Raw genomic sequence first — 22,029 nt, forward strand, 5'->3', positions numbered from 1 at the left:
AAATAACATAAATAATATCATGTAAAGTTTAAACAAAATGGCAATGGTGTCCGGCATGGACAGTGGTCTGGTACAAAGTGTTGGGTGCGGGTTGCGTTAGATGGCGCATGAAACTAGTACACGCCTGGGTATGGGGTACATGGATGGTCTTTATACATGCGAACATTGTAGACTCAGCCGTTGATCGATTATGGAGACAGCAAATAGAATGAAGGGCGTCACAGTTTCGATAGTTTGTGGCAGCTCCGCATAGACCCAGAGAACGATTCGGGGTGCATAGAGTATCTGAACCAACTTAAGAAACTCGAGCTCCAACCGCAGCGAGTTAAAATGGTTGCTGCAGTATCCGACTGCAGTACCGTTGGTGGGTCGACTTAGAGAAGGGTTCACTTACTTGTGGGTTACTATCGTTAGGATCATCCGGGTCCACATTCTCGGATCGGCCCGCTAAGTAGTGCAATTGCTGTTCATGTGCGCTGTCCCTTACGTCACGACTGTTAGAGTTTACACAAAGGTCAAAATGCCATCATCCCATAGATCTTAGTAGAGCACTTTCATACTAATGCATAATGCAGTATTGGTTGAGGAGGAGTAGCCGTATAAGAGTGCGCTAAGCATTGATGTAAGGCGATTCACTTGGCGCATTTCGACGTACGGATCTGATTTATGGTTCCCATATCACATGTCTATTCTTCTAACACTTGTTGAATCTAGTGGAGATGCTACTGCTTTGCAGCAGCAGCTTCCTTCTCTTTCTTCTTTCGCTCGACCTCGGCCATCTTGGCAGCTTTCTTCATAGCGTTCTTGGTCATTGGCTTGCCATCGGCATCTAGCATCGGACCCCCTTCGGTATCTTCCTTTGGTTGCTCCAGCTTTGGCTTAGTAGGGTTCGGATTGCCCTCCCATTCCAACTTCCTTGGGCGGAGAAACTCGTCTAGAATCTCATCTGTGACCTTTGTCCTTGCTTCTTGGAACCTCTTAGTATATGCTGTCATGGTTTCAATGCATTCTTTCTTCATCTCGCCAGTCAGCAGCTCGCCCTTGCGGTAATCTTCGGCGAGCTTCTTGAGCTTCTCGTCGTCATCTTCAAAATAAGCGATGTATTGGTATGGTACGTCAATGTCAGGGTTTCCTCCCTTCTCGCGATGAAGCTCGAGTGTTTCTTGGCCACCCGAGAATGCCTTAGTGTTGATCTTATTCTTTACTTGCTTCGCAGTATCGCTCATGAAGATGGCTGAATTGGCATTGGACGCGCTCATTTTACCGCCGGCGCCTTGTAGTGCTGTGAGAAACTTAGAGTGAATGAGCGCGGGCTTTGGTGAAGGGTTGTCCATGCGATTGCAGTTTTCGCGGACGAGACGGAAGTACGGGTCTTGGTCAATGGCGCAGGGAATGAGACAGGGAGTCGCAGCGAGCTTCTTCGATCGGCGGTAGGTCTTGTAATCTTCACCCCAGATGAAGGGGTACGACGAAGCAAATGCAGCGACGCATTGCTTGGCAGCGAATGCGTTACTGCCGATATTTGTAGAGCCATGGAAGCCGAATGCGCCACGGACCTGGTTGTTGGTGATGAGCTTTTCAAATTCGGTCGCGTTCAGGTTGAAATGTCTGTTGTATCCCGATGTGAAGAACTCGGAGTCGATATACATGAAAGTCTTCTTTACGTCAAAGCCAATGGAGATGATGTCTTTTGCGTTTTGTCGGGCAAACTCGTAAACCTCCTCCTGCTTCAGTTTTTCCTTGAAAAGGAACTTTTCGTCGTCGGTCAACATGATAACCAATGGTACGTCGAAGACATCCTGTAGCCACTTGGTGAACTCGAAGGGGATGGTGTGGCCAATGTGCATGGCATCGCTGCTAGGACCACGGCCAGTGTATAGGAGGAAGTCTTCACCACGCTCATAGGTATCAAGAATCAAGTCCAGGTCTCGGTGAGAGAAGAACAGACCGCGCCGTAGCCAGCGATGTGGCTTGTGGCCGGTCACGCGCTCGAATCGCTCAAGGAGCGGCTGGTCAATGAGCTTTGTTGCCCACTGTTCTGAGATCTTGACATAGTCAAATTCCTTGACGTTTCCGTCCTCGTCTACCGCGGCTTGCACATCCCAAGGATTGATTTCCTGTTCAGTGGCTTTGGAAACAGGTTGCGTGGCCGTGTCGGAGATGGAGAGGGCGGCTACCGCCGGCGGCTCAGGTTCAGTCATTATGGCGATGAGACAGGGTATGTGTCGAGAAGCAGTTTCAGCGGATATAGGTTTGTAGTCGTCGAGATCAAGAGGGCCGGCGATGATTCATCACGCGTTGACTCAATGGCCAATTAATTAAAATGGCACCACCCCGCTTCAATTTGGTGTTGCCGCACCGCCTCAGCTGCCCCGCACTGCGCCACACTCCAGCCACAATATCGGAGGTGGGCAAGTCGTAGTGCCGACGAACGACCGAGCGACCGAGAGGCAAAACTGATCAGAGGCAAAGCTCCAGATGCTCCTGCCGCTTGTCGTCACACCACCATCTTCACACCACCCCGCTCGACATCGCTCCCCTGCAACGGCCTTCCCAATTGTCCATTTGCAATTGGATGCTGCTGACCATGCGACTTCGTTACCTGAGATAGACCACCGTCCGCTACAGGTTCATCTAACCTTCTACCTACCAATTACTCCACCCGCCATCTGCCTCTCCACATACACCTGTACAGGAAGCTCCAGAAGCACCAATAAGACGCCAAAATGGTCAAATTCTACTCTTCCAATGAAACTTACTCGTACCCTTTCTCGGCCGTCTCCCTTGCCTACTTTCTGCGCTATCCAAACCCTTACTCCACTCACGTGCTCTCCACCGACACCATCGCCCGCCACTATGACCCCGAGACCCAGCGCCTAACTACCATACGGCTACACCTTAAGCGCTCTAAACTTCCCTCTGCTGTGCTCAAGCTCGTCCCTCGGTCTCTGCTTGGTGCATCGGCAGGCGGCGAATCGCAGTCTTACATTCTTGAGAAGTCGGTTGTGGATATCAAGGAGGGATGGATGGACACTGAGTCCCGCAATCTTGAATGGACAGGGGTTTTATCCGTCATTGAAAGGCAGAAGTTCACTCGCCCTTCTTCGCTGACGTCTGACCACGCGAGAGTTAGGCAGGGCTCGGAAAGCCCCGCTCTACGCCACGGCTTCATCAACTTCAACAACAAGGGCAATGGCGTCAAGGTGGAAGACAATGGCGAGACAACGGATGTGACAAGCTCAGTGACGCTGCACAGTCACATTGGCGAGACGTGGAAGAAAAAGCGCGAGGCTGCTAGAGAAGGTGTTGTGGAAGAGGAACAGCCTCAGAAGATGGGCCTTTTGCGAAGCTGGGGCACCGCAGCTCTACAACGCAACATTGAAAAAATTGGGCTCTCGCGTGCGCAACGAAGTCAGCCGAACGCGCGCGAGGGCATGAAGGTTGTGCTCGAACGCATGCGCGAAGGCGGCCTAGTCGGCGTACTCGAGGGCATGCGACGGGATCGGGAAGCGATCATGGCAGGGCAGCCATTGGCCGCGCCGCGTGCAGCAGAGACAGACGAATAACTGCGTTGACATCACAAGGGAACGGTTTACGGAGTGGTCTTTTGTGTGGAAAACAACGATTTTATGGTTTTGTATGAATATCAAGCGACGGCGTACCGGTCTCTCCCTCTTTCTCTCTCTGCCATTATATCTCTTCTCTCTTTCGGTTTTGGGGCTGGTTTGGATTTGGACTTTTGATTCTGGTGGTGCCGATTTGGTATCGGTAGTCTTGGAAAAGTTGACATGAAGACGATGACGTCGGATTGTTGGACGGTTCTGTATTAAACGACAATTATTCACGGCCTTGGTTCTGTTGAAGTCGCGGTGGTGTAAAACGCACAAGTCTTAACGTTGCTTCGCCCTGTATTAAAAGCATTTTCCCAAGGAGTTTTTTTCATCCGCCATATTTTTGCAGGTGACGTTGTGAGAAGTCCACCGTAAACACTACATAATCTCTCTCATTCCAATCTCATCACTTCAACAGTACATCTTATGCGAAGAACACCCGCGTAAATCGACAAACAAGATCGACGGCGAAATTTTATCATACGCACGTTCCTGGGGAGTCGTCCGATAAGTCTCCAACTGATCTTGTCTCAACTTCGTTCGCCGCATGGCTATCATCGAATTCGTCTCCGTCTCCGTCGCGTGACGCTCGTATGTTGATGTCATCGAGCAAGTCGAGCTCGCAGACGCAGGATACGGACTGCTCGTACTGTGTATATTGCATAGCTCATACATATCTTGCTCAGCGCACGGGGATACTCCGGATGACGACTGCGCAAATATCTTGCGTGGGAAGTGTACGATGGTTGTGAGGTGGAACATTGATGATTTATCCATCTTTTCTTGATGAGTTCTCTTGGAAAGAAAAATAACTGGAAGCGGGTAGGTAGGTCCGCTACATACTCAAAATACTGCCAGTGGGATATCCGCTGTCTTTAATTATGTGCGATAGCCATTAAAACTGTGCCTTCTTCCACTTCTCGGCTACATTTTCCGAGTTTCCCACCTCTCTTTCTTCCCTACTACCAGAATCCTTTCTCTCGAAAAAAAACATAAAACCGCACTTGTAACAGGGAAAGAAAGCCACTGTATTGCTTGGGCACCCGCTTCGTGCTACATGCGCACTGTTACATTGAGCGCTTTTGCCATCCAACCCACCGTTTTTACTGCGTCGTACGGGGGCGTTTCTGGACGACTTTACGGGAGCGGGTAACGCGGACGCTATCAAGGCGCCGGTCCTTGGTTCGATTGGAATTGTGTACCAGGTAGAAGGGGTGTGGAGGGAGAGTAGGCTAGTTGGAAGGCGGGATAGTGAGAAGAGGTTGTGTATGGGTGTTAGTAGTTAGTTCCGGTTGGCCTTTTTTTCAGCTCGAAATCTCGTAATTGATCGACCTAGATTAAGGAGGTTCAAACGGCAATGAAGATTGACAAGGTTGAGTAAAGGGTATATTGTATATCAGGACTATAACCCGCTGTCATTAGCTGTCAGGTGTCACTGTCCTCAATGTATCTCTCCGTCCCCACGCGAACCTCCCGTATCCTTGCAGACACAACATGGACCTCGCCCCCCTTTCCTCGAGTCCGCACCGTATCACCCGCGGCCCAGATCCGATCGATTCGCACCTGCATGTTACACCGAAAGAAGAATGCCCTCGGTTAAGATTTGGACTTGGACTTGGAGTGTTGCACACGACTACTTTGGTGTGGTTTTCGGTGGCTTGGGGAGATAGCGGGAGTGGGGACGCGAGGATGGACGAGATGTATGGGCAGAGAGTTGTACAGTGGAGTTTCCCGTAGGGAAGGATGCGGACCGGGTGGAGGGTATAGTTGTAGGACGTGTGGAGGTGGACACAAAGGGTGCTGCGGTTGGCGCCCAGTAAATTTGGTGGAAGCTAGTTTGGATGGGCTTGGAAAGAGTGACGTTGCATAGAGATTAGAGAAAAGCAAGATAGAGGATTTGATTGCTTAGGTTTAGAGGTGGAGATTCAGATTGAATGACGTCGGGGAAAATGCTTGTGTTTCTTCTGGCAAGCCTACTTCGTCATTGTGGACTTTGATAAAGGAGAAAATTGGTCCGGACTACTAAGCACGATGAGAATAGCGCGTATGTCACCATGATCGTACGTTCAATATTCCTAGTATCGATTTGATCAATATAATGTCATGAGGGTTTGCTTGTTTGTCCTGTTCTAAAGCTTTGAAACAACACTGCTATTTTATTCGGTAGAACTCCGATCCGTCGCGATCCCATTCTGACTCCTGCGTCGGATATGCTTAATGCATGCCAGACGATCTCCGAATTCATCAGCATCGAGATCTATAAGATTTCCTTTTAGTGTCTTAGCACAAGCCATGACCTCTGTTTGTGATTGTAGCAGCCCGTCCGCCCGACACTAGCCCGTTCAAAGACCCGTTTCAGTAATACCTTAATTGTACCTACGCTAACCTTTTGCAGCAACTTCAGGCGAATCCTTCTAAGTAGATCTTTACGGGGTATTCCATGTTTCGGCCGCACTCTAATGCGACAGGTTCTACGTTGTATCGACAATATGGATTGAGCCGTGAGACAACCTGATGAAGTTCTGCATCATGTGTCGTGAACTCGTCAGAGCAACGTTCACAATGTAGGGTTGTTCCTTGGTTCCACATCATCATTGCTGTCGACGAGACTGTGCAAGTAAGAAGACTATTGATAATTGAACTCGACATAAAGTTGAGGCATATCTGGAAAACTCTGGCATGGAGGGCACATAGAGTCAGTGATTTAGACTGAATGGGATACAGCGATGGAGGTCTTCAATTATAAGATAGTAGATTATTGAATTATATTGTAAATCGTTGATTACTGGGGGGAAAACTGACAAACTATGTGAAGATAATCAAGTTTAAGTGAAACCTGAGTATAAAGAAGAAGACAGAAAGCAATGAAAGCAACCAATTTCTCATAGAAAAGAAACCAGAAGATGCATCAGTAATGTGTGTGTAGACCTTGAGTGGAGGTGCTGATAAAAGCACCAATCGTGCTTGGTTCGGCAAACATTTCCAAGTAAATTCCACCTCACCTCCAAATCCATCTTCATGATCAGTCCTTGATGGCAGGCATTGGGGACACAGTACGAACTCTTTCATCCTCATGCTTGATCTCGGCATGGTCAAGTAGACCTTCTGCAACTTGCTCTTGATATTCCAGCATTGCCTCAACGATCTGCAAAGCCATGCTGTGGCTGACCACGTCCTTGATCTCAGTCCACAGTGCTGCGTTGAGGTTGGTGGCCAGGGTGTTGACGACCATCTCTCGAAGCCTCTTCGGTGTGTCATTATCCTTGAATGCATGCTTGAATACTACTTCCATGACGCGATCACCTGGATCAGGCCCGTATCCCAACAGGGTTTTGAGCGATATGCCGTTGGCTAAGGCGTCTTGGATCCTATCATTGGCGGCATTGTACAGCTTGGAGTGACAAGACTCACCCAGGGCCTTGACGCCCAGTCGTGTGGCGAGCTGTAGCGTGTCGTAGAGCTCTTGCGGGTCTTCGCAGTCCAGTTTTCCTTTGTAGATCCAACCCATTACCGATTGAATAGTAGCTGGCTCCGCTTCTGGTAGAAGGATGCGTTTCTGAGCTGCAGCTCGCACAACATCGTCTTTGGCTTTATCAAATTCCCTCTTGTTGATTCGGTGGATTCCAGCAAATAGTTTCTCTGTGATTGCGTGCAAACCGAAGGCATTGATGTAGGTTAGACGTACTTTTGTATTTTCTTCCCGAATGGCGTCGTGTAGCATGCGTGTCTTGACACGCTTCAACTGCACCTCTGTTCCCGTTGCATCGTCGATCAGTCTCTTGATAGCCTGTCCGTAGCCAGGCATAGGGAATCTCTCATGCGCGCGAATAATGAGAGGCAGTGCCTACAGTCACTTTAATATGGTGTCTTCAAACTGATGCCGGATCGAACGGACTTTGTCCGTAATGTCAATGATAACTACGGGGTCCGTTCTTTCTAACTTGTCTCGGGAAGCTTACCTTTTCTTCGTGATCTCCAGCTGAAAAATCCTCTGCAGTGACCTCTGGGAAGACATGTGCTGCGATCTGGTCACGAAGGTGATCGATCTGTTCAAACTGCTTTCTCAGAATCTTGGCCTTGGTGAAGCGATCCTGGAGGAGTTCGCTATGGCAACGCAGGAGCTCTTCATGAATAGTAAGCTTGATAGAGAGATCTGGACCACACTCGATTTCGACGGGAGTCTGCATGAGCATCCTAGAAGCAGTGTTAGCAACTGAGCATCGAAGCACAACTATATACTCACTGGTGCGGCTTGAATGGTTTTAGTTGGGGGCTAGGTGACGAAATAACGATCGGGTTAGAGGTCTCGCCGATGCTGGCGCGTCTCTCCGAGGAACCGGGAGGTGTAGTATAGGGCGTAGTCATCATGTCTTGGCCGATTGAGCGACCTTTCTGGTGGATGTTGGAGGAGAAGAGAAGGGAGATATAGGTATGGGTGAGATCTATATAGGCAGTATCGATGGCCTGTATCTGACATCGTCTCTCACCTGGAGAAACAAAGGCACAGGGACAGGGTAGCAGAGGTGAGAGAGAGGCAAACGCCACTGATATAGTGAATTTTGGTGGATAACCAGGTTTATATTAGGCTTCCAACTGGACTTGTCCATAAGCTGTCTATCTAAATTTGTTATAGCAACAAGGTGAAGGGTGTTGGAAATGTCATCGACGGTCGAATGAGTGTCAATGTGTAGTGAAGGTAGTCCATGCTGGTTGCAGACGGTGAATTTTGTAGAGGAAGATATGGAAATCATGGATAGCACGGAAATGATGGATTCAGGGCGGTGCTACGTGAGTGGTGTGTAAAGTGTAGGGGCATGGGGGAGGAGAGCAATGACGATGTTGAGGAGCGGCGCACGGGCGCTGCCCCGCCGCGATGGTGTTTGGTGAGTGTCGACACCACAACCAGACAACGCGCCACCATGGCCAAACTCCACCGTGAGCGCGTCGAACACGCGTTGAACGAATTGCTGGTGCGCATAGTACCCGAGGATCCCAACGATGATGAAGAGGCCGCCAACCAGCGCTTCGAAGACGCGTTTGAGTTTGCCATTGACGAACTCACGTCGGCAGGAGATCCCGCCCTGGTCCCAGATGTCCACCACATCGCCAGCCTGATGGACCGTAAGGGTGAGTGATGGTGCTGCGTTCTATGTGGTGAATTATGAAAATAAAAAACGCATCACTAACATAGAACAGTCTCGGGCCCACGCAACGATCAGCACAAGAGCGCCCGTCTGCATAATTTGCTCTCACGCCTCGAGACACAGACAGTGCTGGACCAGAAATGGAGAATGCTTTACTTCCTGTACAAGCTCTCAGATAATGGCGAGCCAGTTCCAGATGCGCCTGTCGCCCAGGACCTGCGCAGCTTTCCCCGAGAGCCTACTACGCCTTCCAAGCGCGCCTCTGCTCCAGCATTCCAGGACGCCTTTGCAAAGCCCGGCCTTGCTCAGCTACCCATCAATGCCGGCTCGCCCAAAGCACCTTCACGCCCACCGACGATTGTCGAAAAGCCAGAGAAACGGCGCGAGAGACGCTCCCAAGATACTACCAAAGAGCAGCAGGCCAAAACAGCCAACTCCGCCGAAAAGCCAGAATTGGGCCCTTCAGAACCGACCCTATTACGCGAGCTCCCTTTCACGTTACAGGGCTACTCATCTGCCAATCTGACATTCCCTTCTTCGACGGCCCTCAAACTTCCACCGACGCTCCCTGTGCCCCTTATCAGCCTCCTGCATACCCTCGCTGAGCCCGCTATTTTGTACAAAGGACTTGCTGAGTTTGTCGATGAGAGCCAGGGTGGCCTGATAGAGCAGAGTTTCCGCGCAGCTTTAGCTAAGGAGCTGAGGGCGTACCTCGGGTTGGTTGCTACGCTCGAAGGCCAGATCAAGAGGGCCTTGGCACAGCTCGGTGAGGGCTCAGCGCACCAGGGCGCCAGCAAGGCCGGAGTCACTCTCAAGCGGTGTGTCATATGGATCAGAGAGCCGACAATGGGCCTGCGACTCATGAGCCTGATGGTAGAAGAATCAAAGAAGAAGAAAGGCGGCGAGCTGATTGCACTCATCCATTCCTTCTCCCTCAACCACGGCGACCCCTACGTCATGAACTTTGCCGAGCGCCTTCTTTCCGATGTCACCCGTCCATTCTATGACATGCTGAGGCAGTGGGTCTACGATGGCGAGCTGGCTGATCCATTTGCAGAATTCTTCGTCTCTGAGCAGAGCGAAGACGAGATTCTCGAAGCAAATGGCAACGAAGGCAAGGGTGGAGCTACAAGTGTATGGGAAGATAAGTACAGACTCAACGACAAGATGGTTCCTACCATTGTCACTGAGGACTTTGCAAAAAAGGTCTTCCTCATCGGCAAGACACTAAACTTTATTCGCTATGGCTGCGGAGATGCAGCATGGGTTGACACATACTCTAAAAAGGCTTCCAAGGAGCTTCAATACGGCGATACCGCAAATCTGGAGAGATCCATCGGCGACGCCTACAAGACCACCATGGCTCGTCTGATTGATCTCATGGCGAACAAGTTCAAGCTATTTGACCATTTGCAAGCACTGAAAAAGTACATGTTGCTTGGCGCTGGTGACTTCATTGCCGTACTCATGGAATCACTCTCGTCAAATCTCGATAGACCTGCCAACACCCAGTACCGACACACGCTCACTGCTCAGCTTGAACACGCTGTCAGAAACTCCAACGCACAATTCGACACGTCAGATGTTCTTCGCCGACTCGACTCTCGCATGTTGGAGCTGTCGCATGGCGAGATTGGATGGGACGTCTTCACGCTCGAGTACAAGATCGATGCTCCTGTAGATGTCATTGTGACTCCATTTGGGTCCAAGCAATATCTCAAAGTCTTCAACTTCCTATGGAGAGTAAAGCGTGTCGAGTTCGCCCTTGGTTCTACATGGCGTCGCTGCATGACCGGTGCGCGTGGCGTTTTGGGCACTGTATCAGACAAGATGGGCTCTGACTGGAAGAAAGCGCGCTGCGCTATGGCCGAGATGGTCCACTTTGTCAACCAGCTTCAGCACTACATTCTTTTTGAGGTTATTGAGTCTTCGTGGATTGATTTGCAAAGAGCACTCAACAAGCCAGAAAGCACACTCGATGACATGATCGAAGCCCACGCAAGGTACCTCGACAACATTACCAGGAAAGGTCTCCTTGGAAGCACTACTACGGATTTCACGGCGCAATTGCACGAGCTGCTAAAAACCATGCTAGCATACAAAGACGCGGTAGATGGATTGTACTCGTGCTCAGTTGCAGAGTTTACTCGAAGACAAGAACATGCTGCTAAGATTGAGACGCGAACCGCAGCCGGCAGGTGGGGTCTCTCTGAAAAGGACAACCACGGTAGCTCGACTCCAGATCCTTTTGCGCGATCGCGTGCAGCTTCTACCAACCAGGATGCAGATTCACCTTTCCCGCCACCATTGCTGAAAATGGGTATGACTGGGTCTGTCGAAGATGACGTACTACCAGCACTTCAAAAGCGCTTAAGTCATCTGGCTGAGGACTTCAAGGCCAGGATCAACCTTCTTCTCGGTGACCTGGTGCACTCCCCCGATGGCGAGCTTAAAATGCTGGCTGTTAATATTAATTTCAACGATGTATACAAGGTTGAGCGAAGACGAAGGAAAGGGTCCCAAAAACGCGACAAGGACAGAGAGACTTCCAAAGGTGACATTTCTGCAGCATGAGTGTTGGTGTAATTTGCGGCGTTTAGCACGACATTGATACCCCATGTGCTTTGCTAGGAAGTTACTACGTCTGACATTTCTCTAATTTCAACTTTTCTACTTCCCCTACCACATTTCACTTCCTTGGATTCAAACTCAGAAAGATGGAGTACATTATTCTACATGCCTTCAAACAAAGTCGACTAATCATAGTGATCATTCGTGATGCTAAATGACATCATACAGGCAATACGCTATAGGCACTTGGAGAAGAGGAAAAATAATTCAGTCACAAATATCCTTCTTGCATTCCCCACGCTAGTTTTTGATGTAGGGAATGCCAGTCAACTTGAACGTCCGCTCATTCATGACTGGCTTGTTGACGGGCTCGAAGCGGTTGTGCGGGTCTTCCACCCCATCCCTTGTGGCAACATTGGAACCAGTATGCATCGCATTCGGCCAATGAGTTGTGCCAACCCACCTCTCATACGCATCCTTCTTGCGAACCAAGTCCTCCTGCGAAGCATTCGCCACAGGCATATAGCACGTGTATATCGCGAATCTTGGTTGCTGAGTCTTCGAGGCCAGGTTGTAATGCGGCGTGCGGCTATCCCAGACGAGTAGATCGCCTGGGTCCGCGCAGACTTTGGTCCATGTGAGACCTTTGTCTGCGAGCCACTTCATGCCGTTTTCTGTAAAGCCGAACCATTCGGGTGTCCACGCTGGGATACGTGGCTCGTCTTTCATAGCGGCGTGAAATTCCTCAGAGAGCAAATGGCCACCGGGACAAACGATGAGACCGCCATCGTCTGGGCCGTTGGGAAGCAAGTTGACGAGACCCTGTAGACAGCGGAATCCGGCCTTTTCTGGGTTCTGGTCTTGGTGTGGCCACGGCTTGTTGGGGGCAATATCTGTGCGGCCGGGAAAAGTAAAGTTGATCGCATCGAAGGAGACGATGAGGTCTTTGTCGTTGTATACCTTCTCAAAAGCACTGACGACGCCTGGTTCGCCGCGGATGTCCCAAGCAAAGTCCTCGTGTGTGACGGCGTAGTGGATGCACATGCCCTTTTCGTTGATGAGCGGTAGCTTGTCCTTGTGTGCTGTGGACAGATCATTGCGGTCGAATCCGAGGTCACTAATGCAGTCTCATTAGTATATGGATGAGTAAGGAAGGCGGGTTTCTGAAGAACTTACAAGCCTTCTAGCCATGAGAACATGCGGTCTGCGTATTTCAACGCCCTTTCTTGGGGAATAGCTCCTTTGATGACAGCATAGCCGTCCCGTGCGAGGTCATCTCGCCAGTCTCCAAATTTGGCATCTGTGCCATCCATCTTCATGGGCACATTTTGAACGCCGCTCAAGGTGAGGGTTGGTGCCTTGGTCGTGGTCGTGATCATGATGAACTTAGATGAGATGAGATGTAGGTGCAAATGGAGCTTTTGTCGTCCCAAAGCGGTAAGTTTTGATTTTGGTAAATTGTTGCTTAGCTTTGGTCGGTCTTATCGCTTTTATCTTTCAATTGCAACCACCTCGTGCTGGCTGTGCATGATGAGGCTCACGCCACGCCCACGGCTCCACCCCCACATGTTCCGATGGATAATAGTTTCGGATGTCAACCGTTCCGAAGTCCACCCCAACTATTCCTAACCGTGTGCTGATCATGCAACTATACTCTAATCTTGTTAATCCTGGAAGCAACTAACCCTCGGCTTCTTGATGGAATATGTATGTATGTCAACATTCGTAATGTGGAGGTGGGCGTACGTATGATCTCTCGGCATAACAACTTCAAGTTCATCATGTCAATCCTATCTTGACCATTCTTTTTCTACCTAATTCTGTCTTTTCTATTATTTTGTCTCATCATGGCTTCACAAACACCTCTTCGGATCGTCATCGTTGGCAGTGGCATCGCAGGACTAGCATCTGCTATTGCCTTACGAGGCCCGAATCGCGAGATCACCATTCTTGAACAATCACGACTGTCGTCAGAGATTGGCGCAACGATTTCTCTTCAGCCAAATGCGACACGCATTATAAAGGAAACATGGGGCGTCAACGATCTCTTGGAAGCTTCAAATGGCATGGTGGATAGTGGATTCCGTATCTTTAATTCGGATGGCAAAATGGTTAACGAAATTCCGTTGCTCGTACAAAAGAAATATGGAGCTGACCGCATCATGTGGCATCGACAAGACTTGCATGCACAACTCACCAAGGTCGTCAAAGACCCTGTGAGAAGTGGACCAGTTCCTGTATTGCAGACCTCTTCCCGTGTTGTCGACTGCGATTGCGAGGCGGGACTCATCAAGTTAGAAGGTGGAGAAAAAATTCAAGCAGATATCATCATCGGCGCCGACGGCATACACAGCGTTTTGCGACCTCTAGTAGCAGGAGAGGAAACCAAGCCCAAGCCTACAGGCACTTCATGCTATCGACTCATGATGACTTCACAAGAAATCCGAGAAAAAGCACCAGAATTCGCAGCCCACATCAATCCCTCCGAGCCTTACACATCAATGTTCATGGCCCACAACTGCCGCCTCATTATGGGCCCCGCCCGCAACGGCGAAATATTCAGCGTCGTTGCTCTCGTCCCTGACGACAAAATGAACGAAGACCCCGACAAAGCACAATCATGGGTGACAGAAGGCGACCCACAAAAGATGCTCGAGACGTTCAAAGACTTTCCAGAATGGACTAAAGACATGCTCAAGCTCCCCGACCGCATCGGTCTCTGGCAACTTCGCGACATCGATCCGCTGGATACCTGGGTCCGCGGCCGCGTCATCCTCATCGGCGACGCAGCACACGCCATGCTACCCACGCAGGGTCAAGGCGCGAGTCAGGCGATCGAGGATGCAGAGGCTCTTGGTGCATATCTTAACACTCTAAAAGGGCTACCAGCCAAGTCAGAAGAGATAACGGCATGCTTGAACCAGGTGTTTGAAGCGCGATATGAGCGTGCGAGTTTGATCCAGAAGTTCAGTCGTGACTCGGCGAAGCCGGCGACGGAGAAGGGGAGTAGCGAGATTAAGATGCGACCGGATGAGTTTATGGATTATAATTTCCAGTATAAGGGGGCGGTGGAGTGGCAGAAGTCGAGGGCTGTTAGTTCGACTGCATGAGTGGCGTGTTGAGCTTTCCTTCAATACTACTTGCTACTACGTACTACTACTAGTTGAGATCATGAGGGAGTATTTTTGCCCACGTCCCGAAGCACTTCGTTTCTAGTTACTATGCCCGCATATTCCGTGCCCACCACCCTTCTATCCTTCGCCACTTCGGTTGTTCTGCTCACCAGTGAAAATCTACCGAACGATTCGTCAACTTCCGATGTGGGCAGCTAGCGTGTCGGGAGGTGAGCGCTAGTACTTGTATCACCCATGTAGACTTCTGCTCGAGCCCTTAGTACTAATAATCTTCCCCATATATTTCTCCTTGTTGCAGGCCAAACAACCTGAACTCCATTGGTCAGTTCAACTTCACCCCGCATCATCGGCATTTCTAAATGCGAGGACATGATTCACGACTCGGGCACCTATCCTCCGATCTTCATAGTAAAGGGAAAGTTCCCTTTCACATCCCCGTACTCGCCCGTTTCACATCGCAGACAAGTCTAGCCCTCTGCCACTTGCAGCGGAATGTGGAGAAGTACGTGTATTGTGGCTCCATACTCCTCGAGGATGGCAGCCTCTGGATTCAGCTGCAGGCTGGGTGGGGGGATGACTGGCTAGGTTAAGCATAAGGGCGTGTCCGCCTGTTCTTCGCATTGTCCTCAGCATAAATACTAAGTGAAACTCGATTATTCGAGTGTCATCCATCCAAGATGGCTGAATCAAACCCACACGACTCGCTGGACCACAAACTCGATGCCGAAATCAACTACACAGAAGATATTCAAACTTCCAAAGACGATGGCCACTCACACGTCAAAGGCAACGCCTTCCTCGTCCGTGAAGACGGCCAAGTCCGTAAAATCCCCGTCCCCTCATCCAACCCCAACGATCCACTTAACTTCTCTCGCTGGGAAAAATACGGCATCATATTCTGTTGCTGCTGGTTCTCCATCATGGGTCTTTCGATTGCCGGCGGTCTCGGCGCCATCTTGAATGTATTTTTCGACATGTATAGTCCGCAGGGGTATACGGCTGATGAGATTGTGTTTTTGATTACACTGCCGACGCTATGCATTGGACTAGGTAAAGTAATTCTCAAACCCCAAAGACACTGATTTTACAGAATCTGACGTGGGACAGGAAACTACATCATCCTGCCGTTAGGATTAGCATACGGTCGTCGTCCGGTTTTCCTCATTTCCATGGTAATTTTGTTCGTGGCTACTATCGCCGCTGCTGTGCAAAATAGTTACAATGGCCATCTTGCATCGCGTATCGTACAGGGTCTCGCAACGGGCTCATCCGAATCCCTGCTCCCGCTCATGCTTACAGAAATCACCTTCTTGCACGAGCGCGGCCGGATTTTCGGGTTATACTGGACGGTTCAGAATGCGCTTAGCTCTTCTATCAACCTGGCGAGTACTTATCTGAATGAGGATATGGGGTGGCGGTGGTACTACTGGGTTTTCGTCATCACAATCGGGTTTGGACTCGTAATTGCGTTTTTGCTGGCCTTTGAAACGCAATTCACGCGGTCGCCGGCTAGTTTGGATGGTTTACTGATTTTCACGGATGAATTTGGGGTTACCAAGGTTATCCCGGATGAAGAGGCGCAGGATTACTTTGCGCGGGTGGGCGATGCAGGGTTGAGCGTACCCGTTGCAGACGCGAATGAGGCCGATGTACCACGGAAGACGTACCTTCAGAAGCTGCGACCCTGGTCACCGGTTCAGAAACAGCCGGTTAAGATTATGGTTATGACGTATCTGCATATGCTGCAGAGTCTGGCCTCCCCAGGTATCCTGTTTGCCATCCTGAGTTCATCGGTTGCCCTTGGCTGCAGCGTTGGCATGTCGCTGACGTACAACGCCGTGTTAAACGAGAACTACGGATGGGATGTCAAGAACATTGGGCTTATAAACGTCGGTGGTGTCATTGGCGCCGTGTTCGGAATGGTGTATTGCACATTCATCGGCGATAAGTTCGTTCTCTACGCTGCGCGACAAAACAAAGGCATTCACAAACCGGAACACCATCTCATTGTTCTCATCCCACCAGGCATAGTCGGTGCCGCAATGCTGGTTCTCTACGGCTTCACTGCCGGAGGCGGTGCAACTTGGTGGGGTCCATACATGGCGTGGACACTGTTCCAATACACGTTTACTGCCGTACTCATCGTGTCTACGACGTTTGCGTCTGAGGCTGGGGCGCAGCATCCCGGGCCTGCGCTGGTTGTTGTTGTGGGGACCAAGAATATTGTTTCCTTTGGTCTTACGTATGGACTCACGCCCATGGTTGCAAAGCATGGATACAAGTGGGCGTTTGGTGTGTTGGCGGGTATTTTCAGTGCCATTTTCCTGCTCGGTATTCCTGTTTATTATTTGAACCCGATGTGGCGCGCAAGGAGCAAAAAGAACTAGCGAAGAGTGACAGTTGTTTTGAGTTATGACCAGGCCAATACGGCTAATGGATGCGTTATGAGTGTATCATATTTTGTCGAAGGAATCGGGAAATCCCTTCAGCTTAGACGTGAAAAGAGTGTTGTTGATAGATACCTCACTGAATCTGAATTCTTCACCCGTCCAATTTAATGGATATCATAATAACGGCCTGAAAACGCCCTTCTGCTCATCCGAAATCTCTGAAATGAGACTGTCAATCTCCACACCCCTCTTCTTCAGATTCCTATCACTTGCTGCTCTCGTACTCCGCGCACCACTCAACTTCGATTCCACAAATTCACTTTAAGAGTAGTTACAGCCAAATATCTCTTAGCATGGGGCGCCACAGATCTTCACTCAGATAACTTTCATATCTAGATATTGTCAAGACCACAAGTCTCTGCAGCCAAAAGAGCAACACCATCTTCTACTCCACCACTTTCCCGTAACCAAAACCTCTTACCCCGTTACTCACCCATACACCCTCGCCCACCTCCACAGTTTCAATACTAACGGGCTCCTCCATACAATACCCATTTCCGAGTGCCCATCTCCTACTCGTACCCCTCTGACCTCCAGCACCGACTTTGGCACTCCTCGTTGAATGGCCCCATCGACCAGCAAACGGTTTTCTCAGCTCTCCTTCATCGGCGCCATCGTCTTTCAACGTCTTGCTAGTGAACTCGCCGGATGGCACGCCAACAGGAGGAGTTACCCAGCGGCCGCCACGGAAAAGGTAAAGTGATGTGAGAGTACCCTCAGTAAGCTCATTGACTTCGTTGTAGAGCATGACTTCACGGTAAGCGGGACCTGCGGGATTCTCAGGTAGAGCACGCTCGCGGCTTTGGTCGTACATTTCTCGCTTTGTCGTTTTCAAGAGGGTGAATGGGGAAGATGGGGTGGGTGCAGTGTCTAGCCTGATTGTCCATTCTGGTGGGGGCGGGGGTGTCGATGTTGGTGCCGGAAGCGAATCTTCGGGACCAAGGGTCAGGGCGCCTCCTGTCAGCGGAGATGCTTTGAAAGCTGCTGCAGAGGTGTGCTGCACTTTTGCATTTGGTGGGTCTAGTGATGGAGGGTAGAGAGTAGAAAGTGGCACGGTTGGCACGTCTGTGAACTCGACTGTAAGATTTGCTGCCTTGTCGAACAGCAGTCGCAGCTGGGTAGCGTCAATATTTTTCTCATGTGATGTCTTGGTATCATACCTTCATTGCTCGGTCCTTTCCAGTCTTTTCTATCTCAGCCTTGGTTCTTTTCAACAACTCTTCATGCAGAGCTTTACCATCCTCAAGCCGTTTCTGTACTTCATCAAAATCAAAGTGCTGTGCTGCTTCGACCATCCGGTCTCGATGATATGCAAGCATATAGAATGGCGATGGGGCGACAAAGTTTAGAATCGAGCGCGAGTTCTCCTCGGACTTGAGAAGTAGTGGATCGTAACGCAGTGATGTGAAGAGTTGGAACTCGTTTTCAGATGCCATTTTGAGATGCAGATTTGTTGTAGGGAGCGGTTATCATAATATAGTGGGATTGCTCTATGACTGTTGCGAGGATGCGGAATGTCGAAGATGCGTTGTACACTATTAAAAATGGGTCTGAACGCCAGTCGTCCAATCAGTAGTGAGCGGCATCTCACTTAGTAGCCACCGTCGGAGTCAACTGCGGCAGCGATTCCGTGCACCTTCAAGTCACAGTCCAGCACACAGCGATACCCAATTCTGTATCGTAGGAACAAATCATTGGATGCCCTCCAGCTCTAGGGAATGCTGTGGCTCCCCCCATCGGTCGAACAAACGGCTTAGTCGAGTCCACCGCATCCTCATACTGATCGGGCCCACCCGCACCGATTCTTAGACCAAGCGATAGCCGAATTCTGGTCGGCTCTCCTGCTCTTCGAAGGGGAACACAATGTGATAGGAAAGATACAGATTGTGGTAGAGAGCGGTCGTCAACGTAACTAAAGCCTGCGATGCGGCAAGTGTGTTTAACTGAGCACTATTAGTGAGGCGTGATCGTTGCAACCGCAAAAGTAGATATACAGCTGTTGTACCATCAAACAATTATCATCTCTTAGTATGAGCACTGCGATATTTAGGGCTGTAGAGAGGTGTTCTACCTCGGTGCTCTAGTTCGACCTATGAGGGTCGTGAGGGGTCTTGGATTGTTCGTGTTCGCAGGGGATAAGTATTACTAGAACCCTGGATATTACGCATAGGAAGACCCTACGTACATATTCTAAACCTATCTCACTACGCTACAGCATTGCAATGTTCAGTTATATCTACGAATGATCGCCACTGGCGCAAGACCATGTCTAGAGCAGGTCGGTCACCCTCTGTACTAGCGTCTATGGGATGTTTATGCATGTCATTTAGATGTAGGTATGTTGGTCTCACTGCGCCACAGTCTGGGCTGTCCAACTATCCACATCTCACATGCGACTTCAGCCTGATCCATCTCCACCTCAATTAATAAGAACACACAGCAGCAGCGTAGCCTAATCTCTTTCTCGAGGTAATTCTTTGGCATGTTATCATCTTGTATGCTCATGGTGTTCGCTAAACGGATAGCTAGGTGCGAGCCTGATCAGGCAACCGAGTTCGGCGTCCGTGATTCTGGACATACTTTTGCCTTCTTCCAACGTATTATCTTTCCATCGGAGGAGTGGCGCCGCATTTGAAGAATATGGTACGATTCGCTTATGAACCCCTTCGGTCTAGTCGAGCGATTAGGTTGATCAAGTTTCTACCCGGTTCCAGCCCAATCTGCCAGATGATCACAGTCGAGGTTGAGAAAGCCCCGCCATATGTAGCTCTGTCGTATACTTGGGGAAGCACGGAATTATCGAGAGTGATCCTCGTCAATGGAAGTGAGGTTCCCATCACTCGGAGCCTGGCTGAGGCCATTGATGCCATTTTCATCTTTGCAAGAGAACGAAGTATGATGTTCTGGGCAGATTCGATTTGCATTAATCAGGCAGACGATCATGAGCGCGGCCGGCAAGTCCGACTCATGAATTCAATTTACCGTTCGGCGGAGATCGTTACAATTTGGCTTGGCCCAGCTGTACATGAAAGCGATCTCGCATTCAATAAAATGAAGGAATGGAAGGCGAGACTCGACAGACTAAAAGAAAAGTTCAATGGCTCCGAGGAGTTGGCAATCGCAAGCATCTCTCCGAATGACGATTTCTATCTTGGTCCACGTGGCTCGGAACAACACAAGGCACTGGAGGCATTACGCATGCTATATCGTCGGCCTTGGTGGGGAAGAGCATGGATTGTACAGGAGGGAACTGTTGCCAATCCTGCTCGCACGATACTATTTTGCGGAAGTCGTAGCATTGATTGGACCCATTTACGAGCAGCCCTTCGGATCCACGGTCATATCACACACTATCTACGCTTTAGTATGGATATGTCTATTGATTTCAGTGATGCCATGGCCAACCGTCTGGATACTTTTCGATCTGATAGGGAAAATGGAGCGAACATTCGATTGTTGGAAGTGCTTCGAAATATTCGAGCATACGAGTGTGGAGATCCTCGTGACAAGGTATATGCCGCTCTAGGAATGGCCATGGACGTGAACGAGGATGATATCACTCCAGACTACACAAAGTCGGTCTCAGCAGTCTACATTGATGTCGTCAAGTTTTGCATATCAAAACCAAACAACCATTGCCTAGATTTCCTAGGAGCGGTACTCAGATCAGCGCCAGGAACTGTATTCGATCACCAACATGAGAGGGCACTACCGTCCTGGACACCAGATTGGACTTTGCGAGGATCCTTCCATCCACTTGAAAAGTTGTTAGACTCGGATACGTATGGAGCAAGTCACAACGCCTATAACGCTAGCAAAGGGCTCAAGGGGCAATGCTACATCGATGGGGCGCATTTATGTGTCCAGGGGTCAGTGCTTGATCACATCATTCGAGTATCAAGTGTATGCGAGGGGAATCTAGTTGATGGAGGGCTTGACACTCAACGATCATGGGTACCAGCAGACCCCAGCAACCAATATTTCACCGGAGAGACGGTAATGGAAGCTTTCAATCACACTATAGTGACTGATATAGGTCGACGAAACCTCAAACAAGGTTTTGAGTTGTCACGAGGATTCACCTTCAGTTGGGAGTTAGCCAATCGGGATAGGAACAAAATGTCTGCTGAAGATCGTCAAATTCAGAGCTGGATGCTTATTGATGCAAATGTAATGACATTTGGGAGAAGACTGTTTGAAACAAGTCGAGGCTTTATGGGATTGGGACCAGCAGCCGCCCAGGTAGATGACCAAGTTTGCCTTCTGCTAGGTGGACAAGTTCTCTACGTGTTGAGGGATCGTGAGGATAATCACTATGAGTTTGTCGGTGAGTGTTATGTGCATGGTATGATGGACGGTCAAGCTTGTGAGGACGAATCATACGCAATTAGGGATATCGTACTCGTGTAACTGAGGGGTAGAAATCCCATTTGCTCTAGCAGATTATATCACAAGACGATCGTCCCAATCCATTCTAGGCAACCTTTCTGTTTTCGTGGAAATGATAGTATTTGACGGTAGAAGTAATTACAGAAGTACGAGACTAAAAGTGTTGCGATTGAACCGAAAGCAAAACCACTGTTAGTTATTAAAATTGTGGACATTCATGAACTGGGTTCTATAGCTTGACTTTGGAGATGCGATCGAGTAGTTTGGGTATCAAAGGGAACTTTCAGAGATTTTAGACTTGACGTAGACACTCAAGAAACCTGCGAGGATCTGCGTGAACTTTTGGCGCCACCAGACCCATGAAGAACTGGCGGGGACTTTTCAGTGCAAACTGTCAGCGGCAACGTTGACTTGTCACGGAAAACAATATCCTATCTAAGAGAGATCTCATGTCAACTACCTTGATATGAAGATGATATACTCAATATGTACGTCCATATATGCATACTAAAAAGGAACAATGATCTGTGGCGGTGCAGACAACGGCTGGTCGGCAAGGCTGATGACGTCCGCCTGGCGCTCGAGCCACACACCTCGCTCACGTCGTTGCACCAAAGCTTGCCTTAGCCAAATTTCTGCGACAACAGAACGGCCCAACACACACCAGCCCATCGCCATTGAGCTGCCATTTCTACTCCCGCCAGTACTGCATCTGCTCAACACAATTATC

The 22,029-nt window shown here is 49.6% G+C and overlaps 11 protein-coding genes across 11 annotated transcripts; 6 read left to right on the plus strand and 5 right to left on the minus strand.

The window, feature by feature from the left end:
* Nucleotides 1-722: 722 nt before the first annotated feature.
* Nucleotides 723-2,201, minus strand: COCVIDRAFT_84780 (hypothetical protein; the record flags this gene model as incomplete). The annotated part of the gene is made up of 1 exon (XM_014706706.1): nucleotides 723-2,201. One exon carries the CDS (start codon nucleotides 2,199-2,201, stop codon nucleotides 723-725), a length of 1,479 nt encoding a protein of 492 aa, XP_014562192.1.
* Nucleotides 2,202-2,726: 525 nt separating this feature from the next.
* COCVIDRAFT_84803 (hypothetical protein) lies at nucleotides 2,727-3,566 on the plus strand (the record flags this gene model as incomplete). The annotated part of the gene is made up of 1 exon (XM_014706707.1): nucleotides 2,727-3,566. The coding sequence occupies one exon, from the start codon at nucleotides 2,727-2,729 to the stop codon at nucleotides 3,564-3,566; it is 840 nt and encodes a 279-aa protein (XP_014562193.1).
* A 3,067-nt stretch (nucleotides 3,567-6,633) lies between these two features.
* COCVIDRAFT_85043 (hypothetical protein) lies at nucleotides 6,634-7,976 on the minus strand (the record flags this gene model as incomplete). The annotated part of the gene is made up of 3 exons (XM_014706708.1): nucleotides 6,634-7,455; nucleotides 7,571-7,805; nucleotides 7,855-7,976. 3 exons carry the CDS (start codon nucleotides 7,974-7,976, stop codon nucleotides 6,634-6,636), a joined length of 1,179 nt encoding a protein of 392 aa, XP_014562194.1.
* Nucleotides 7,977-8,530: 554 nt separating this feature from the next.
* COCVIDRAFT_22054 (hypothetical protein) lies at nucleotides 8,531-11,329 on the plus strand (the record flags this gene model as incomplete). The annotated part of the gene is made up of 2 exons (XM_014706592.1): nucleotides 8,531-8,738; nucleotides 8,808-11,329. The coding sequence occupies 2 exons, from the start codon at nucleotides 8,531-8,533 to the stop codon at nucleotides 11,327-11,329; spliced, it is 2,730 nt and encodes a 909-aa protein (XP_014562078.1).
* A 297-nt stretch (nucleotides 11,330-11,626) lies between these two features.
* COCVIDRAFT_33073 (hypothetical protein) lies at nucleotides 11,627-12,705 on the minus strand (the record flags this gene model as incomplete). Its single annotated transcript, XM_014706709.1, has 2 exons — nucleotides 11,627-12,443; nucleotides 12,503-12,705. The coding sequence occupies 2 exons, from the start codon at nucleotides 12,703-12,705 to the stop codon at nucleotides 11,627-11,629; spliced, it is 1,020 nt and encodes a 339-aa protein (XP_014562195.1).
* Nucleotides 12,706-13,173: 468 nt separating this feature from the next.
* COCVIDRAFT_84790 (hypothetical protein) lies at nucleotides 13,174-14,436 on the plus strand (the record flags this gene model as incomplete). The annotated part of the gene is made up of 1 exon (XM_014706710.1): nucleotides 13,174-14,436. One exon carries the CDS (start codon nucleotides 13,174-13,176, stop codon nucleotides 14,434-14,436), a length of 1,263 nt encoding a protein of 420 aa, XP_014562196.1.
* A 474-nt stretch (nucleotides 14,437-14,910) lies between these two features.
* Nucleotides 14,911-15,081, minus strand: COCVIDRAFT_85071 (hypothetical protein; the record flags this gene model as incomplete). Its single annotated transcript, XM_014706711.1, has 1 exon — nucleotides 14,911-15,081. The coding sequence occupies one exon, from the start codon at nucleotides 15,079-15,081 to the stop codon at nucleotides 14,911-14,913; it is 171 nt and encodes a 56-aa protein (XP_014562197.1).
* A 56-nt stretch (nucleotides 15,082-15,137) lies between these two features.
* On the plus strand, nucleotides 15,138-16,847 carry COCVIDRAFT_84765 (hypothetical protein; the record flags this gene model as incomplete). Its single annotated transcript, XM_014706712.1, has 2 exons — nucleotides 15,138-15,510; nucleotides 15,568-16,847. 2 exons carry the CDS (start codon nucleotides 15,138-15,140, stop codon nucleotides 16,845-16,847), a joined length of 1,653 nt encoding a protein of 550 aa, XP_014562198.1.
* A 448-nt stretch (nucleotides 16,848-17,295) lies between these two features.
* On the minus strand, nucleotides 17,296-18,346 carry COCVIDRAFT_85065 (hypothetical protein; the record flags this gene model as incomplete). The annotated part of the gene is made up of 2 exons (XM_014706713.1): nucleotides 17,296-18,024; nucleotides 18,071-18,346. 2 exons carry the CDS (start codon nucleotides 18,344-18,346, stop codon nucleotides 17,296-17,298), a joined length of 1,005 nt encoding a protein of 334 aa, XP_014562199.1.
* A 1,204-nt stretch (nucleotides 18,347-19,550) lies between these two features.
* Nucleotides 19,551-19,928, plus strand: COCVIDRAFT_84792 (hypothetical protein; the record flags this gene model as incomplete). The annotated part of the gene is made up of 1 exon (XM_014706714.1): nucleotides 19,551-19,928. A coding segment is annotated over one exon (378 nt), but the record flags the coding sequence as incomplete, so codon positions are not given.
* Nucleotides 19,929-21,092: 1,164 nt separating this feature from the next.
* On the plus strand, nucleotides 21,093-21,311 carry COCVIDRAFT_59368 (hypothetical protein; the record flags this gene model as incomplete). The annotated part of the gene is made up of 1 exon (XM_014706715.1): nucleotides 21,093-21,311. A coding segment is annotated over one exon (219 nt), but the record flags the coding sequence as incomplete, so codon positions are not given.
* Between the last annotated feature and the right edge of the window lie 718 nt (nucleotides 21,312-22,029).

The sequence above is a fragment of the Bipolaris victoriae genome (assembly GCF_000527765.1).
Source record: "Bipolaris victoriae FI3 unplaced genomic scaffold scaffold_2, whole genome shotgun sequence".
Lineage (NCBI taxonomy): Eukaryota > Fungi > Ascomycota > Dothideomycetes > Pleosporales > Pleosporaceae > Bipolaris > Bipolaris victoriae.